Genomic DNA, 20,586 nt, shown 5'->3' with positions numbered 1-20,586 from the left:
AAGGCACTGAAGCATAAATTTTACTCTTTGATAATATATTATTTGAGAGAAATCTCTAGGATCCTGATGTGCTCTTTTCACAAAAGCCATAAGAATAAGATAACTTCTACAGCTGGAGACGAACAAGGGCGGGGAGTGGGGAATGAGGAATCAAGCACATTCCAACTCAAATGAATTTGCAACAATTAAAATATCCATTTTCCTAATTTGATTCTGTGACATTTCTATCCATGACAATCTGCCCGAGTTAATAGAAATTAAGAAAGAAGTTAGCAGACTCCTTTGATTAACATCTGTGTGCAAACACAAAGCCTTCTATCAACAATATGGATTCAACAGAAAGAAAACTTACCTTTTTAAACATTACTAGTGAGATGACAGCAGATGCTGTGAAAAGCGCTGCTATGATTATCATCATAATGCCTACTGGAATGCTAAGATTGAGCCCAGTGAGGGATGAAATCCATCCACTAAAGACAGGAGAGAGGTAAATAACAAAAGAGAGGTAAATAACATACACGTGCCCCAATATGATACATCTTGAAATACCATAGCTATTGTTTTTTTCACTAAAATCTTTACAGGAAATTACTGGAGTATTTGGGGATCCAAGCACAACTAAGGTTTTGAAAGCATTTTAGGTTGACTCTAGAAACAGTAAGGCAGTTCACTTTGAATTATCTTGAAATTCACTTTTCACTATTCCTTGAACAATCTTGTGGAACTACTGTTCTCTCTAATTATACAGAAAGTTTGGCAACCTTGATAAATATGATAAAGTTTCCTTCAAAATCTCTTCACAAATTGCCTTTCAAGAACAGAGGTGGTGGTGTTTTTTAAGTTTTGTTTTGGCTGCTACCAAATAGGCCAAAGCGAAACATCAGCAGGAAGCATCTAACAGATGCTAGGTGGAAACTTCAGCAGACAGCTGGACATTATAATTCACTCAGCACAAATTTGTCCTAATGGACAAGTCCAGATACACTTCAACAACCTTAGTTTTTTGCACATCAACTGTTCCAAAACTCTGCCTCCTCAGCCTCTCACCTGGTTATGGGGCTGGGCTCTTGATGCCTCCGACCACTTTGTTCTGAATTTGCAGTGAGGGCTCAGCAGGCAGGCATGTTATAGCCCATCTACATACAACTGACAGACCAGTTGTGATGACAAAGTGCTTGGAATGCCCAGGATCAAGGTGCACTAGGACTGGGATTTAAAACACTCTTATACAATTCTTAAATTGTTTATTTAATTTATGAATTGCTGACCATAAAACATTCTGAAGTGATTTAACAATAAAAGCATATATAAAAACAAGTTCAAGTTCAATGCATACACAGAATGGGATAAAAGTCTCCACTTAAAAGGCTTGTTAGAAAAGGAAGATCTTAAATAGGTGTTGAATAGACAATAGAGATGGTCCCTGTCAGACATGTAATGGGAAGATGTTCCAAAGGGTAGGTATTGCACCACTGAAGGCCTAATTCCTATGTTATACAGCATGTACTTCCTGATGGTATGATATCTATAGGAGGTATCTAACCTGCATAGGTATCTATACCAGTATTGGCACCTTGAGCTTAGCCTGATAGCTGGTAGCTGGTCCAATTCTTTCAGCAGTGATATTCTGCCCTAATGAGCAGTTGAGCCACTGCATTTTTGTACTAGCTGCAGCTTCCAAACCAACCTCAAGGGTAAGCCACATTGCAGTAAACCAGCCTGGAGATTACCAGCACGTAGATGACAGTGATCCAACTATTCTGGCCGAAAGACAGCTGTGACTGTAGGCATGTGGCTTAAGTGTCATCTACACACCATGGACATTTGGATGATAGATTGTTGGTGCAAATCAGTTATGGACTTTTTTGGTACACAGTCGCTAGCTAGATGAACAATTGCTGCTTATTAACAATTGCATACTGGTTCTGCTTATCCTCCATAAAACTTTCAAATGCAAAATGTTTCTCTGTGCATTGTTGAACTTTGTAAAGGTGGCTTGTTATTGCACTCTCCACTGAATGATAAAATAAGTCACTTACCAATTGCCCCATCCTTGGAATCCTGCAGCCTGAAGTACATGCACAGCAAATTGACAAATGTACACAAAAAAGAAAACGAAGAATCTGAAAGAACTGTCACTCCTAAAAGAGGGAGGGGGGAAATCGTCAGGTATTTTCACAATATTTAAGAAACATTTCCAAAGTTTAACGTCTCTACCAGGAGAGCAAATCAATAGCAACAAACAAAATCATACATACTGTTTATCTTTTACAAATAAAACAATTTTTATGAGTACAGCTGATCTCCATGGGAACAGAGCTGCCTCCTATACCCCAACTATCAATATAATCCAATCAAACTACAATAATGTAACACCACAAGCATAGCAACAATTAAAGAAATGTCAAGTATGAGAAGCAATCCTCTCCCCCACAACCCGCCCCCAAAGCAAACCTACCAACATAATCTAGCAAGTGCTGTGAACAAAAATGACCTTAGTGTCCTGCCTGATATATAATAAGCATTTCTCCATCTCTTTTTAATTCCAATCTTTTCTTATTTGACGATATGGATAATTAACTTATTTCAGGATTATTAACTTGTTTTCTTGCACAGCTAGCGGGGGGACTTGCTTTGTTGCTTTTAGCTTTAAGACTAAAACGATTAATGTTCTGCCAACAAAACAAGGTGCAGGCACTGAGGCCGTATATACCATCTCCGTGGAAACTGGGTGCATGAAGGGGAAGTTTTAACAAGTAATAGTAGGGACTAGCACATAGCAAAGCAACTCTCTTCCAGGGAAGGGAGGTAACAGGTCAGAGTCCAATTACGGAGTACTGAGAAAAGGAGATTAAAATGTGCAAAAGAAGCGTTTAGAAGTGTGAGCTGCCTAAACTTCAGAATTCATAAGTGAGTGAGCTTGTGTTCCATTATGCAGGCAAAACAGCCTCTCCTTATCCCTGTCTAGTGCATTATATTGACTTCACCCACCCCATATTTAAAAATAGATGGATTTTGAAAGCCTAATTCTGAGAATAATAGACTCCAAAGAGCAAGCAGCTTGCCTAATTTAGTCTAAGAGACACAAAGAGAGTAAGCCTTGCTTATGAGAAACTCTGTTCATACTAAACCATTGTTTGACAGCATGGTGTGCTAACTGAGCCACTATTTATGTTTTGGAATAAAACATGGACACATCTAGCTAACCTATCACACTAATTATAAGAAACTGTGGCTACGTTTGCAAGAGACTAATATATTTATCAATCTGCTAATCTATGCTTTGAGGCCAGTCAGCTACTCTGAAAATTGCCAAACCAGTACAAGAATTCACATTAAAAGTTGTAAAACCAAGTTAAATGAAGTGCTGGATGATTAAAAAGCAGTTAAATTATGTAGCACCTTAATAGAATTAATTTCACAGTAGGTGGAAATTGTTACCTGAAGGCTCCATAAAGTGGTCTGTACCAGCAGACAAATGAACAAGGAGTAAAAAGCAAGAACCAGAGAATACTCAATCCGAAGTCAACTCCTCGAATGGGCTGTAGGCAAAACCAGGCCAGACATCCAAAGATGTTAAGAAACAGCGTCACTGCATGAACTATAGAAAACAGGTATGTTAAAATTGAATTGCCACAATTATAAAAATATATAAAAACTTAATAAGCTATCTCTACTGATTTTATATCAGGATCTGATCACTGATCAGGGTGGATCAGTGATCAGTTCTTACATTAAATAGCCACCAGATTCAATCCGCGCCATCTCCAGGTATAGCATGGAGAGACTGCTATCTAGATCCCTGGAGACTCGCTGCCAATCAGTGTAGACAATACTGAGCTAGATAGATCAAGGGTCCAACTTGGCATAACGTAGCTTTCTATATTCCTAGGCTGCACCTCAAGTGATTCATGGGGTACCTTGATGGGCGGGGGAAACTTTGAGAGGCAGCTGCTGTAAAAGGGGAGCTGAAAAGCTGTCATGTGCAGCCTGAATACTGCGTGAAGAGCTTTGGAACTGAGCCACTGATTTAAAGTCTGCTTCTATAAAAGATTAAAACTAGGGGGTGGGGGGAAATATCCGACTTGATCCTGGGTATGAAATAATAGGTATGTGTAATATATATGTTACTGTGGTTGCCAACTGAACAACATGGCCAATTACTTTCCATCTCATGGAGAAACACAGTTTTTATCAGTATCTGTCAGCCCCGGTATGACTCTAAGGGTGGCAGGTACTATTTCCCCTTACTACCACATTCACTTCCCCAGCTTTTAGTATATTATGGTTTTCTGTAGACTGGATTCAAATTCTTGTTCCCATAATAATGGTCAACACTGTTTCTTTCCTCCCTTACGTTTTTCCTTTAGCCACCCGCAATCAGCCCTTGCATCTTGAAAGTTTTGTGCACTTAGTCCTCTAGAAAGTGCTCTTAGTGTCCTTGAATGTGTACAAAAAGCCAACCAGAAACCTTTCACTTCAGTGTTATTTCAGTGTCTTAAGTGGATACGAATTAAGTGCAATTGGAGTGCTGTCTATAACATTGGTTTCCGGCTATAATCCTAAGCAGTATAAATGCCTATCTGACTGCAAACCAATGTGTTTTAATTGTTACAACAACTAGTTAGTATGCATTTTCAGGAAATGTAATTAGGATATTTAAATGTATCATTTAGATACAGTATTTTGCTTGATCCACCTTGATTTTTAAAAATGAATCCACTAAAGTTTTCTGCATTCTTTAAACCTAATGTAACCCCCCCTCCCTTTTTATCAGCAGCAAGTATCAAATCAGATTAGTTGCAGTGAGGTAATAGAGAGTAGTGGATGCCACAGGACACCATTTTTCCCTAGCCTGGTAATTTTTTTAATCTATTGCCAGATTTTCAAGCAAATGTAACAAAGAATCACCACAGCATTTCTTGTTTAAATAGCTGACAGTTCTACAATAATTACCGGGTACACAGATTTTTGCAGATACTATTTAATTATCTGAGAGTCAGACCGGTAAATACATACAGGAACACTACAGTATCCTATAATTAGTTATACTGAAACACTGCTCAACTCATTTGCAAGTTCTTATAAATTAGAAGAGTTACACATAAAAGATGGAAAGCAAGTACCATGTACACTTATCCCAACTACACTCTTGGTGCACAAGTTTAGAAAGCAAAATTGTCAGAGTTACTTAGTGCCACCTCAAGGTGTTGGAGGCTTTCAGTTCTAAATGTATTTACTAGCAGCAAATTTCACCATTTCCAGTGACATTTTAAGCTCACAGTGTAACAGTCTAACCCCAGGGACTGCTGTACAAACCAAACAAAATTGGATTTAACAGTTCCCACACGAATGTCATGCCTCCACTACCAACCTAATGATGCAGTGTTGGCGATTGCTGCTTGCAATTGCACTGTACTGCCTTGCCACACAAGACCACCATGGAAAATGTTAACACAGGAGCCAACAGGCACCTGAGGTGAGAATTAAACCAGGGCGACTTGGTAGTAAGCAGACTGGCAGGCTTAGCTGGCAGAGTCTGTTCCACTTGCTGAAGGCATATTAAGTGGACCCAAAGGTGATCAGGTTACTAGGGTCACATTTTTAAAAAAGTGTTAACTTTTTAGAGAAACTCGAAACAACAAATCCCACCAAATTGGAAGTAAGAAAAACAGCCAACAGGGAATTCATCCATCTTGCCTATCACCCAGTTCCTTCTACTCAGGATGCTGCCATACCGCTGAAGTTTGAAGGAGAGAGGTAATGAAACAAGCCATATCCTTTCGTCTTGCTAACCAAGCTCCAACTGACATATAAAAACTTTCCGGTATGGATAACTGTAAATTATTGTGAGCTTAAAATGTAAATTAAGCTTAAAATGTAAATTATTGGTTGATCATCTTCTAAAAGTTAAGAGTGCCAACACAGAAGTGTACTTGTAAGAGAAATAATTCTGGAATTGGGAAAGAAAGTCTGAATCAGGAGTGCATGGAGTGGTGTGCATATAGGTATATGTGTGCATTAGGTACAACATACCAAAATGAGGAAAATGTGATTTGAGATATATCCACATCATATGGATGCCAGACATATTTTTGCAGCTTACTAAACTCAAGTGTGTCAGGCTATGCAGGATGTTAAACTTCCAAAGAAAACTTCCGAAAACTTGGGTCTCTATATATTGAAAGTCATTGGTGCCCTTTTTATTACAGTAATATTTTCAAGGAGAGAAACAGCTCCGAAGTGATTTTGCCAAGCATTTATGACATGGTTAGGAATCCTGTGGCGCTCCAAGTGTTGTTGGGCAATTCACATCATCCCTGACCACTAGCTATGCTTTCTGAGATTTACAGGGGTTTCAGCAACAACATCTGGAAGGCCACAAGTCCACCATCCCTAGTATATAACCTCAAATGCCTACACTTGGTAGTAATGATGCAAACATTATGTAAATTGAGTACTGAAATTATAAAGCTCAATCCCATACTTGCTTAGCTGGAAGCAAGCCCCAATGATCTGAATGGAACTAGCTCTCAAGAAGACATGCACAGGATTGTGTTGTCATTGTATACACATATTCTATAAATCTTACTCACACATCCACAAGTAGTACATAATCTTTACTGTCTTCTGGAATTCTACAGGAATGTCTACGGAGAAATCCTGGTAAAAACAGGGTCCCACTGGGAAATTCCCAGGTAGTGGAGGCCAATTGTTCTTTCTTCCTGGAAGAACAAAAAGTAAGTATTTTGCTGAATATTAAGGGTCACTTCAAATAATTTTTAAAATAACAGTTGAAGAAAGAGCTGTGGATCTTCTATCACTTGCCACACACACACACACTTTCCTACAGAGATATAACTGCAGCAGCCTGGAGGTGATACTAGTTAAGATCTCAATCCTGAATCCAAGCAGTAGTGATAGCTTCATTCACTTGACATTGTCTTCATCTGTGCATGTCTTCATCTGTGCATGTCTTAATTTCCTTGTTAGCAATGTCAAGTGGATGAAGACATCTGTGCATGTCTTCAATCACTTGACATTGCTAACAAGAAAATTAACACAGACTTTAAAATAGTGAAAACAAAATTTAGTGCTAACACATCCTATTTTATCAGCACTAATACAGAACATGTGAAAACAAAGTCCAGCTGCTCACTGAATATACAAATAATAAGGCTTCCAATGTAAGAACCTGAATTTTAAAAACCCTGTCTCTCCATGAAGTGATGGATGCACTTTCAGATTAAATGGAATGCTTATCAGACTGCAATCCTATACAAACTTTGCAGGGAGCAAGCACCACTAAACACAAAGTGACTTGTATCTGAGTAATGCACAGAATCTGAGTTTCTCTACTTAGAGGTTGCTATTTCTCCTGCTAATCTTGTTTACAAGGAAAGTTATCATTGATTTTAAGGGGTCTTCTATGCAAGTAAATGCTGCACTGACTAGATTTTTAAGGTTATCATCTCTCCTGGCAACTGCTTCAATCTCCTTCAGCAGACCAGCATTACACTTCAGCTTAATTTGACACAGATAATAGAGGACAGTAATGACCCAATAAAAACCAAACTCTGTATTTCCCGTTTAAATCTCCAAGCATACATAAAACTGCAGTAATTAAATTTTGTCATTTTTGTTTTAAGAGACAATTGGCAGGAACTTCAGAGCTCCAGAAACTGCATTTAAACTAACTCTAAGCACTGAATTAACTGGTTTCCATAAGCACAACATTTTGAGAGCTGCAGTCTGTTGAGGTATGTTTAAGGCCTACCTCCCTGCTGGTTGAGGCTCTGTATCTCTCTTTCCCTGCGATCTAGTTCAGCTGCTTTTCTTTCTAATTCTTCTTGACGCTTAAGGAGTTCAGCCTGGGCCAAGGCATGTTCCTGATGGGGAAAAATTGTGATATAAGGAAGTAGCACCATAATAAATATATATAAATCCCCATTTTGATGCTGTCAGCAATAATATTAAATATACCTTTGCAATCTGTGTGTAAGCAGGTGGTTCCTCAGTTGGTTTCATTATAGCTGGCTGCGTACTGGGCACATTGGGAACTTTGACATTTCCTGGTGGTGGCTAAGAAAGGAAAAGAACAGAACAATTTTAGAGTGGCTCTTGGATACTTTCAGAAAATATCTTACAGAGGCATTCAAGATGTACAACAGCCCTTCTAATTAGTTGACTGGTCAACTCTCTACATTTCCTAAACTTTGGATATAAGGAGAAAACTTGCAACATACAAATGATATCTGTCCATATCACTATACACTGCCAAACCATTTATATTGTTTGTGTATTTATTTTGCTTCAATGTAAATCATTTGATATGATTATTATTGTACTTATTGTGCTTCTATATATATTTATTTAAAACTGCTTTGAGTTCAAATAGTGTCTTATAAATGGAAATACTACTACTATACTACTATCAATAATAATAACAGACACCCTAACTACCTCATCTACATTTAAAATGGCTACTGATATGTAAGATGAGTAAAATGTTATATTACTGTATAGTTAGAATAATAGAATAACAAATTTATAGAGTAGGAAGGGACCACAAGGATCATCTAGTCCACATCCCTGCTGTGATAGAATATTTTGCCCAACGTGGAGCTCAAACCCACAACCCTGAGATTAAGATTCTCATGCTCTACTGACTGAGCTATCCCTCAGGGCATCAAGTTGCTTGCATTTGATGACCTGCAAGCAAATGCATAAAATGTACTATTGCTGCTACATGAAATGTTAATCTTTGTCTATATTTACATTACAAATATGTTTACATGTGGAATTGTTTTATTTGAAACTTTTAATTGTCTTTTTTTACACTTTTCTTGTGTTATTATTATAACTGTTTGATTTATTTTATAATTGTATATTTTATTGTTGTAACTCACCCTGGGACTTTATACTGAAGGGCAAGCAAGCTATCTAATAAAATAAACAACTTAAATAAATAGCCTGAAACAAACAGGAACTGTACTACATTTCAATATACTGTATTAAGTAGTTTGCAAATTTTATATACCGTATTTTTCCCTCTATAACACGCAGATTTTTTCTCCTAAAAAGGAAGGGGAAATGTCTGTGCGTGTTATAGAGCGAATGTGTGGTCCCTGGAGCCGAAAAACCAGGCAAAAATCAAATCGCAACGCTTCAAGGAAAAGGGAAACCTGAAAAGAGGAAGCGGCTGCTTTCCTGCATTCTGCCTCAGGGTCTTACTGCCCACCCTCCTCTGTTTCGTTGCTGTGTTTGCTGAAACGGAACAAAGAGCAGGGAAAGCCCCTCCCCTCCAGGCAAGCAGAGGGGAGAGAGAGGGGGGAAGGGAGAGAGAGGGGGGAGGGGGGAGGGAGAGAGGGGGAGGGAGGGAGGGAGAGGGAGAGGGAGAGGGAGAGAGAGAGAGAGAGAGAGAGAGATGGCTGGCTGGCTGGCTGGCTTGGGTGGGGGGAAACTTTTGCCTTTCTTTCCTCCCTCCCGTTAAATCCCTCTCCTGCATTCTTAGCCAGCTGCTTCTCTGCACACCCCTCTAATGTCCCTTCTTTGTTTTTCCTTCGCTCCCCACTTAAAATGTGGTTACAAAGCATAGATCCACATGGATCCTCAGGATCTTTGCATTGGGTCACCCCAAATTCACCATCAGATCACATAGCATGTCCATGGCTACAGCCTGCACCAAAAAAATCACGCACCCACTGTTGCCTGGGGCTGCAATGGTGCAAAAATGTGGTTAAAAAGCATGGATCCACAGGGATTCTCAGGATCCTTGCATTGGGTCACCCCAAATTCACCATCAGATCACATAGCATGTCCATGGCTACAGCCTGCACCAAAAAAATCACGCACCCACTGTTGCCTGGGGCTGCAATGGTGCAAACACGTGGTTACAAAGCATGGATCCACAGGAATTCTCAGGATTTTGGCATTGGGTCACCCCAAATTCACCATCAGATCACATGTCTGTGGCCACAGCATGAAGCCCAAAAATGATACATCCACTGTTTCATTCAGAATGTTTTTTCCCTTGTTTTCCTCCTCTAAAAATGATGTGCGTGTTATGGTCAGGTGCGTGTTATAGAGCGAAAAAGGTGCGTGTTATAGAGCGAAAAATACGGTATTCACAGCCAAAGAGCACTACATGAGAAAAGTGACCCTAAATGCTAAAATTGGTTGGAACAGCCCTTCCATGAGTGGAAGAGGTTTTCTTCCAATGGAGAGGCACCTTTGTTTTAGTTTCTAACACATTCTAAATTGAAGCCATCATTACAAGTCCTACTCCTAGTTAGCTGCAGTATGTCATGAACAAGACATCAGTAAGCTGAACAGTTCACTATTATCTTCTTCTGTCTGAATCTATTCCTTTAAACCAGGGGCCGGATCCGGTCCAATCGCCTTCTAAATCTGGCCTGTGGACGGTCCGGGAATCAGCGTGTTTTTACATGAGAAGAATGTGTGCTTTTATTTAAAATGCATCTCTGGGTTATTTGTGGGGCATAGGAATTCGTTCATTTTTTTCCTTTTTCAAAATATAGTCCGGCCCCCCACAAGGTCTGAGGGACAGTGGACCGGCTCCCTACTGAAAAAGTTTGCTGACCCCTGCTTTAAACAATGAAGTATTATATCAAGTACAGGAAAATGTTTCAGGCATGGAACATGCAAGTTTAATACTGAACACAGACTAAAAGACAATGACTTAGACGCAAGAGATATTAAGTTTCATAGCCTGTTCTGTAGTATTTACTTAAAATAGCTCAGCATAGAAATTCCATGAACAACCAAGATCTTTTGGTTGCATTAATTAGCATGGTAAAAAGATCAACATTCTGCTTTTCGCTAACTGCACTCTTCCTCGTGCTTCTAAAGTGTTCTATTTAAACTCAGGCCACAGATATAAACTTCCAACTACTAACCATTACCTAGCTGTTGAGAAAATGAAATATATTTCTCTCAGAGTGCCACAATGATATATACCTTGATGGTCAGTTATTACTTGTGTTGCAGCAGCACAGAGACCCTTCACAGGATCAAAAAGCACATACCATATTTTTCCATGTATAAGACTAGGTCCCCCCCCCCAAAAAATAGGTTTAAAATTAGGGCTCGTCTTATACACGGGTAGTGCTGAGGGGTGTTTTCTTAATTTGGAGCCCCCAAAATAGGGGTCATCTTATAAATGGAAATATACAATAATATAGACTGAAATTGTCCCTGCCATATAATGTTTACATTGCACCAAGTTATTGGGGTGGGAGGAGTTCCACAGGACATTGAAATTAAATGTAGCCAATTTTTAAAATGTTAGAAGCTTGCTGTTCCATACAGTCTTTTTTTAAGAACAAAGCATTTCCTCAGTTTCTTCAATCAACCAACCAACCTTATGGTTGTTACACAAGTAACCAAAATTTGGAGAAATATGTAGGATGCTTGAGGATAATGTAGTGGTATAAAAATAAAGACAGCAATCGCGTGGTTAGGTCCAGAAAATGTTGTAAAATACTTTACATCGGGCAATCCAGAAGTTAGGAGACCTCTATTGCATCTTAGGAGTCTGGCAAAAGCCATTTCCAAAGTTCAGAGTTGAGATCAGATCTATGAGAAACCAAACCAACACCACTCCCACAAAGAAGATGAAAGAGGAAGCAGGCTTGTGGGAACTCCCAAGGTTTGCAGAACTGCAATAATAATTAGGAAAACCTGTTTGGGGGAGGGGGTAGAGTCTCCCAAACCAGCCTGATGATGATTAAGCAAACTCAGTGGCCACAGAATCCTGACCAACTGTTGAGGGTTGAGATGGGGTGGAGTAGGCAGAAAATGTGTTGGGAAAGGAAATAAAATGGAGTACAGTGGTGCCTCGCAAGACGAAAATAATCCGTTCCGCGAGTCTCTTCGTCTAGCGGTTTTTTCGTCTTGCGAAGCAAGCCCATTGACAGCTTAGCGGATTAGCACTATTAGCGGCTAACCGGCTATTAGCGGCTTAGAAAAAGGGGGGAGGCAAAAAACTCGCAAGACTCGCAAGACGAAAGGGAAATTCGTCTTGCGAAGCGCCTCGAAAAACGGAAAACCCTTTCGTCTAGCGGGTTTTTCGTCTAGCGAGGCATTCGTCTTGCGGGGCACCACTGTATACTAGATGGAGCAGGCCTGGCTAGCACACTGCACGGAGGTTTTTATTACAGGTCTCACCTGTCATTACAAGATTACCCCTAGTTCAGACTTTGACGTTTATAATCAGTACTAGAGGTTAACATATAAAGTTTTCTTTCTGTCTTTCTTCTGTGTGTATGTGTTTTGCTTTCTCCTTTTTCTATTTTTATTTAGATTTGTTTGGCTTTTATTATATTGTAAGTTGAAAAGTTTAAATAAAAAATATTATAGCAAAAAAGAACTATCCAACACATCATAATTCTAAAGAAAAGAGGATTATAATATGAAGCAACTTTAAGTAATGTTTCTGCATTTGTGCTGTAGGTAACAAATCTCATATTTCTGGCAGCTCTATCCTACTTAGAAGCAAGCTCCTCCAAGATCAATGGGATTTACATCCAGGTACGTGCATACAGAATTGCAACTTGCCTATTTTTACAGTAATGATTCTAACTGACAAACAATCCTGTGTACCTTGAAAGCACCAGCAACACATTTTCAACATGGGAAGCACAAAAATATAAGATCAGCAAGTTGGCTCATGTTCATTCCAACACACACAGATAGACAGCCTACTCAGTGTATGAAATTGTATGAAATTTTTGGTGGAGCCAGCGAGGACAAGGGCAGAGATCACAGTCCATTCCCCCTCCACACAGTCTTGGGACAAGTGGAGAGGATCCTGAAGGGAGCTGGTCTAAATACAGAGTCATTTTTCCTTAAAGACACATGGAGCGCTATGACACAGCTTGCAGAGAGATTATAAAATGCCTGCCCACTGAATAACTCCACTGGTAGCAATTACATTCTTCAGCTAGCAAGTTAAGCAATAGCAGGAGGTTTCTTTTCAGGAACAAGGCAGCGATTGGTAATGAGAGTACCACTGAGGTATAAACACTTAAGACTAATGCAGTTCTCATTTTCACACACTTCTCAAAGTTGCATAGACAGGTTAAGAACCAAGGCACAGGGGTGTAGCAGCTAGCGTTGACTTAAGACTAGGGCAGGCATAGCCAAACTTGGCCCTCCAGCTGTTTTGGGACTACAATTCCCATCATCCCTGACCACTGGTCCTGTTAGCTAGGGATGATAGCAGTTGTAGTCCCAAAACAGCTGGAGGGCCAAGTTTGCCCACGCTTGGACTAGGGTAAGCACATTCAAAATCTTACTCGGCCATGAAGCTCATTAGATGGGCTTGGGTTAGTCACAGGGTTGCTATGATTAATAAATTCAAAGGGATGCATTATGTATGCCACCCTTTGGCTCCCGGACTTGCACTTTTATTTCATGTTGTCCCTTTCTCAGGGCAAGTTTACTTACACACACATGGAAGCTGACACTTAAAAAAAATCTGATCTCTGTCCCAGGATAGGACTGTAATAACATAATGAAAATTGCGAAAGGGAATGGAATAAGAATAGCAATGTTAAGATGCCTCTTCTAGTCATTAGCTTTTCATGAATGACTAGAAGAGGCATCTTAACATCATGAAAGAAAAGTTACTTCTTCACAATCACTCAGCTGCCCACAGAACTGAACATTCTCTCATTTAATTTCCCTTTCCACTGACATAGGATTTGGTTTATCTCCGGTCCCTATTCCATTCCCACACAGTTTCACGGCAGACTACACCAATAAATCACTCAGTGGGGAGAAGTTCTTGCTTACATCTCACACCCACCTCTTAGAAACATCAGCGGAATATAAATGAAATGGGACATTCCCCAAAGAGCCAGCAGCCTACAGGGCATCAAGCAGCTACAAGTAAGTTATTTAGATACAGTGAGTGATGAAAATATCTACAGCCGTTTCAGTCTCTTTGCCTTTACCTTTTCACGTGCTCTTAAAAGCATTTTCTGTCTCATTTAATCTTTGGTGCACCTTTTACCGCCAGATTTTCCCCCTTATGTATTCAACCGAAAAATAAGATGTAATTTTTATACTTCCAGTTTAAGCAACATGTAATCCTCAGCTACATTATGTGCCAAGGTATGTAGAAGAACAAATCACTTTAAAAAGAACAAGGGACATCCCCCAACACACCACAGCACAATGGAGCGCAAAGCATGCACATTTTTGCTCTCACATACACACACCAACCACTCAGCAATTACTAAAAATCATCACTGGAGTGCCGGCCATGTTAATTCTTCCCTTCTTTTGTCTCAGTGCACCAGTTTGGGCTTCAATCCCACCAGCCCTCAATCTCCTCAGTTCACTATGAGAGAAAACTGATACTTGTAGAATGCCATAATTTTTAAGAATGGCATCTTTATAGTTGCCTTCAACAGGCTACTATAAAAATGACTGGTCATAACATAGGTAAAGGTAAAGGGACCCCTGACCGTTAGGTCCACTTGCAGATGACTCTGGGGTTGCGGCTCTCGCTTTACTGGCCAAAGGAGCCGGTGTACAGCTTCCGGGTCATGTGACCAGCATGACTAAGCCGCTTCTGGCAAACCAGAGCAGCGCACAGAAACGCCATTTACCTTCCCGCCGAAGGTTGGCTGAAGCTGGGATCGAGCAACAGGAGCTCACCCCATCACGGGGATTCGAACCGCTGACCTTCTGATCGGCAAGCCCTAGGCTCAGTGGTTTACCCACAGCACCACCCGCATCCCTTGGTCATAACATACACAAGCTTAATTTGTAAGTTTATAAAGAAACTGAAGTGTAACATAGATTTCCACATGAGAAAGGTTTATTTGATATTAAGAAGGATGCTTACTGTTCTTGAATCTGAGAAAGGGTTGTATTCATCTAATCCTGGAGGAACATTTCTCGTCACTTGTGTAACTGAAGGATCCTAAACAGAGAGAGAAGTAGGTTACAGAAAGCACTGTGCACTGCATGTGCTAATACTAATCCCAGCCCATCTACATTTAAGATAATAACCTTCTAACCCAAGTTTGTAGCTGTCCAAAATAAATTACTGCTTTCCTAGAGCTCACAACACAGCTATCTAAACTGAAATAAGACTAATTAGAGAGATCCCCTCTGCATTCCTTTTATTTAGATGAAGTTGCAGACGTTCCAACATTCCATCTTTGAGCACAATCTTAAAACAAGCAGCATAAGAACAAGCGAAAGGAAGAATTACTTCTGGTTCACTAGCTTTCTAATCACCCTGATTCCCTCCCTTTATGCTTGCTCTGTAGTTCAGTCCCAGCAAATGCCAAGGAGTGTACACGGCACTGTTAGAATTCTTAGGTTTGTTTTCAGTACACTAATGACTGAGTGAGCAAATATCACAGTTGTATTTGACAAAATAAACTACCTATTAAGAGTTATATTTCAATTCCTACAACAGATAAATTTATGATACCTTGCTTTAAAAAATAACAGTGCTAGAAGCTTGTAAAAATGTTAGTAATAAACAGAAAAATAGTTATTTCCCCAATATGATAATATTTTCACTTTTAGACCTGCCTTCATTTGATGTAGAAATAGAAACTCATTCATGTTTTCATTCTTCCTATTCTGTAGGTCACCTCATTTCACCCTGATCTTCTTACAAATCTAGATTAACATGATTTGTGAGATGCCCCATCTGTCACACAGCTGATTTATGAGGAATGCTCCTCCTCCTGAGCATATAAATGAGAGCCCAGTTTTCAGCTGCACGCTGTCACTGAGAAACTGAAATATAAAACACATATCCAATGAAATTTTGGAGGCAATGAATAAGCATATTTTCTCCTGCCAAAGCATACTGGGCTCCTGCCTGTCACAATAGCCATCATTACACTGTGCAAAATATGAAATGTAGGAGACAGCACAATGTTATCTTCATATAGGGCATGAATCCGTCAAATTCTAAGAATGTATACAGATCAGAGTTTTTAGCACTCAACCACTGGGGACCCACACACACACACACGGAAGCAGAGCATGTATACTTCAAAGCCATTTTTTAGTGACACCCCATATAGTCCACTGCAGGCTAAAAAAAAATTGAGGTGAGATATGTGGACCTGGCTCAGAGGAAGAATACCTGAATGTGCATATCCACTGTGCAAACTCCTCCCTCCTTTTACCCCATAAGCTGAAGTTAAACTTAAACCACATTGGCTCCCATACGGCCCTGTCTACCTGAAGGAATGTCTCCACCCCCATCGTTCAGCCCAGACACTGAGATCCTTCTGGCGGTTCCCTCACTGCGACAAGCAAAGCTACAGGGAACCAGCCTTCTCAGTAGTAGTGCCCACCCTGTGGAATGCCCTCCCATCAGATGTTAAGGAGATGAGTAATTATATAACATTTAGGAAAGATTTGCAGGCAGCACTGTACAGTATAGGTAAGCTTTTTAAGGTTTAATGTTTTACTATGTTTTCATATATGCTGGAAGCTGCCCAGAATGGCTAAATTATGATGATGATGATGATGATGATGATGATGATGATGATGATGATTACTAGTACTACTACTTCCATTATGCCTAACCCAGGGCAGCCCAACTCTTCACAGCAAGTAGGCTGCAAGAGTACTGTGACACAGAACTTGCAAACTGCACACTGCCTTGTGGCCTGAGGGTGGGGGGATGAGGCCAAAATTTGAGCTCCCACTCCCAGCAGCCCTTGAACTGCCTTTCCAAAGCTGGCTGAGTGGCTTTGGGAAGGAGGCGTGAGGCTCTGGCAGGGTCCTAGAGGAAGGTTTTTCAATGAATCCAGGGACACTTTTCAACGTCAATGGATTTTGTCAGAGGACTGATTTGTGAATCCGGGGACTGTCCCTGGGAAACGGGGACGTCTGGTAACCTTATTAGAGTCCTCCCATCCCCTTCTCAAAGCTGGGAAAGAGCTAACTAGGCTTTGGGAAGGAGAGAGGAGGACTCTAGGACCCTGTAAGAACCCTCATGCCTCCTTTCCAAAACCCAGCACCTCCCAGTACCGTGCCTAAAGTTTCAGATTAAAACTACAGAGAGGAAGGAAAGGAGGACCTTTGTCTGCCTCCCCACTTCCAGCTAATCTCTGAAGACTGGAGAAGACACCCTCTGAAGAATACAAGGGGGGTGGGCAGGGGAAGGACTAGACCATGTGAAAAATGAACGTAATATTTTAGTTGCAGTTCATTCATTTTCAGCTTTGTGTTATCATTATAAAAAACGCACCTAGACATTCTGTTGCTGCACCCATAACCCAGGTTTAAGCTCCTAGCTTTCCTATTTCAGCTTCTAACACTGTGCGCAGCACACATACAACCCCACCAGTTTTGACATTTAGAGGGAAGACACAGCCAATGCCATCTCTCCACACAGAGAGATGTATCTGTGACAGGGATAAACTGAATAAATTCAACCCCTCCCCCCACTGCCAATTCAGTCCTTATAAATTCCTTCTATAAGGAATTTTCCATCCACCCAAGGGTTGCAACAATTGCCAAATTAGCCAAGCACAACAACTTCACCAAGGACACCCAGTGAGTTTCATTAACCTAAATTTCCTACCTTTGAGTGCAAAACATTTGCCACTACCCCACACTGCCTTCTTATGGCAGTGGTGTTCAAAACATCTGCCAATTTGAAAAAAAACAACAACCCTAAAACATGCAACACATACTAGACTATTTTTAAACGCTCTAGTATACCCATTGTTTGTGCAAGAAAAGAACCTCTGGAAAAGTGACTAGGAGGAACTTATTCTTATACTGTGCTAAATAAGAGATCTTCAAGCTTCAGTAATGAAATTCTTGTGACTTTCCCCTGCAAAGTGCTTTGCAAAGCCACCTTTGGGTGAAAGCAAGGAAGCTTTTAAACTCATCTAGTTTTGGTTGGCAGAAATACTTATGACACTGACTTAGGACTGCTTCACCATGCAAGGAAAAAAGAGGCACAAGTGATACATGCTTCCCTGCCATGCTTCCTGGTATTGTGTATAACAGCTCCGTGTGAAATAACATGAACCAGCTTTACTCATGCATTCTCTATTACCGCTTCCTTATAGCGTGCAAAATGACTCCTAGACACTTCCAATTGCATATTCTAAGGACTTCAAGAGCTACCCTAACAGGAAGGGTTTTGACATTGATTACAGTCACCATGAAAACATAGCAGTCTTCAGCGTTATTTTTAGAGTACAAAAACAAAAGATTTTCTTAAGCTGGTTTTGATGCTTTGGAATTTGGCCAGAACTCCAAAGATGCATTTCAACACTGAAGTGATCCATTTGTGAATTATTGTTCTCTTGAAATTAACACAAAGCACAAAAACTACTACTTTCAAATAATCTGAAAAACACGTCCCATCCTCTCCTCCTACTTCTTTAAAAATCTGCCATAACAAATTTAAAGAACATAGAAGTGCATTCTACACACACACAAAAATTGGAAGCAAATCCCTGTGCAACTCTGAAGTAACAGAACTGTCTGCATATTGTAACACTAACCCAGATGTGTAGGAATCAAGATCTACAGCTGCTGGTACTTAAAAAGTTTTTACTGCCAGCCAAACACTAGGTGCTCTTACACTGCAACAGACCATGTGGACTGCCAGCTCTTCAGCTCAGTCCCATCCCAGGAAGCTTCCTTTGGAAGCTTCAATTCTTTTTCACATTCCATCTTGTAATTAACTTGACTTCTGCACTAACTTGCAATTCAATTAGTTTTATCTGCTAGAAATACGGAGCTTGCATTAAACGCTTCATTCAAAGCCAAACCTGACATGGCAGGCTAGCTTAGAAAGTTGAACAGACATTATAGCTTACACTGGGGATTCTAATTTCCACTCTACTTTATTCTTCCATGGCAAGTGAAACGGGACAGCATTACCTGAAAGAAGACTGCATTAGTCTCCATTTTACGGGGGGGGGGACGGGGACACGCATTTTTGCAAAATACTTGGCGGTGCAGAGGGCATCCACCCAGATTAGTTCACCTCAGCTGTCAGTGAGGGAGCTGCTATTACACACCACACATCCTTCCACAGCTCTTACCAGCTCTTAGATAAGGAAGAGCCAGGAAGGAGAATTGATATCCAGAATGTGTCATTTTCCCACAATGCAGTGCAATTAGCAGCTGTTCCTTTTCCCCCTTCTGACATCTCATCTAAAGTCTTCAAGATGGGGAAATGAAAGAACTGTAACCTGCAGTCATATATCCTTAGCATCACATTCTCCTTCCTTGTTTACCAGAGGCAGTCAGTGCAAGAACAGTCTGCCAGCTAGCTTCGCTCCATTAGCCAAGGCAACTGCAGTGCAGCTGGCTGGACTATTTCTTGGCAAACCACAGGTTGTTGTTTCTTCTTCTAGTTTCAAGGCAAACCAACTCATGGTTTACACTCCTAATTAAAAGGCCCATCATAGCCTAAATTCAAGAAGGAAATCAAAATCCTAAGGAGGAATTGCATGACTAGGAGCTAGATGCAGTTATTAATGCAATCCAAACTATTGTGTCCCCCATGTTCTATCTCTCCCTAGATGAAAATAAAATAAGGAAGAAATTAGCTCCATTGCATTTTACTTTTTGCCCATTTCACTCCAAGGTAAATCTAGGAAGTCAAGGCACATAATTTCAAATGGTGTTTGGTAACATAAAGGAACTGAATGCACACAGGTGTCTTTCTTCTGGTCTCCTGCAGGCAATTTATACTCTAGACAAATGGCTATTTCCAAGCCCAAAATGTTATTTAAAGATAATTTTCTTTTGAAGTCTAACTTATAATCTTAAAATGATGTATTTAGAAATGAAATGAATGAATTATTTTTATTGACATAGCTATGGCAATGGCAATTTCAACACAAAACAGAATAGGAGCATACAGGGGAATCAGATACCATTGTGCTTACCATTTACATATCTAAGTGAGTTAAACCATAATAAATGTAACTAAATAAGGTGGTCATATGCAAAATCAATAAAATTTTGATTCATGTAACTCCTTCCCTTTGGCTTGCTAAATCTGCTTCTCAGGCTTCAACAGTCCTTGTTATTTATTTTTTCTTCATCTTAAAGCTAAATTTAAGCAAAATATCCAAAAATGCTAACAGATGTGAACTAAGCTACAAATTAATTATAATTGTGTACCCAAGCTATCAGCCCATTCTGTCAAGTAGCAAAGATTATTTTAATGGTTTAATACAGTTTGGTTCAGTCCCATAAACTTGGATACCGTAGCTGTTATAGATGCAGCCCCATAGCTATGGCTGTTAAAAACAGTAATTGCTTGGAAGCATATTTGGGCATGTTCATAAGGCACAGAACTCTGCCACGAATCCAGCACAACAAATGATGTGCTGTTTAGAATTTTAAGATCAACCCTGATTGGAAAAACAAGTGTGAGGTTAACACCTCTTAGGCATTATTAAAGCTTTATTTAGTATTCCCATACCTGTACGGTACAGGCACAATTGATTTATCCTTTAATGAAGTGTAACACAGTATCTAGCAATGAGAGTTTTGCAGCACAGTCTAAACTGTATCTACTCAGAAATAAGTCCTATT

General features: G+C 40.1%; 1 protein-coding gene and 1 long non-coding RNA gene across 2 annotated transcripts in view; one reads left to right on the top strand and one right to left on the bottom strand.

Moving 5' to 3' along the window:
• Positions 1-20,586, bottom strand: part of SCAMP1 (secretory carrier membrane protein 1) — a 29,275-nt gene that overhangs the window by 4,516 nt on the left and 4,173 nt on the right. Inside the window, exons 2-8 of the mRNA XM_081881257.1 lie at positions 14,879-14,956; positions 7,984-8,082; positions 7,778-7,889; positions 6,597-6,725; positions 3,442-3,601; positions 2,040-2,141; positions 353-470 (exon numbers count right to left, since the gene is read on the bottom strand). Coding sequence (XP_081737383.1) covers positions 353-470; positions 2,040-2,141; positions 3,442-3,601; positions 6,597-6,725; positions 7,778-7,889; positions 7,984-8,082; positions 14,879-14,956 — 798 coding nt within the window. The remainder of the gene's footprint in view (positions 1-352; positions 471-2,039; positions 2,142-3,441; positions 3,602-6,596; positions 6,726-7,777; positions 7,890-7,983; positions 8,083-14,878; positions 14,957-20,586) is intronic.
• Positions 7,040-13,991, top strand: LOC309352668. The gene is made up of 3 exons (XR_014161409.1): positions 7,040-7,760; positions 12,475-12,552; positions 13,725-13,991. It is a non-coding gene; the product is annotated as an uncharacterized lncRNA (long non-coding RNA).

Source organism: Podarcis erhardii (assembly GCF_964252035.2).
Source record: "Podarcis erhardii genome assembly, chromosome: 11".
NCBI classification, from domain to species: domain Eukaryota; kingdom Metazoa; phylum Chordata; class Lepidosauria; order Squamata; family Lacertidae; genus Podarcis; species Podarcis erhardii.
The sequence above is the reverse complement of the archived record's forward strand: the minus strand, read 5'-3'. Positions and strand labels throughout refer to the sequence as shown.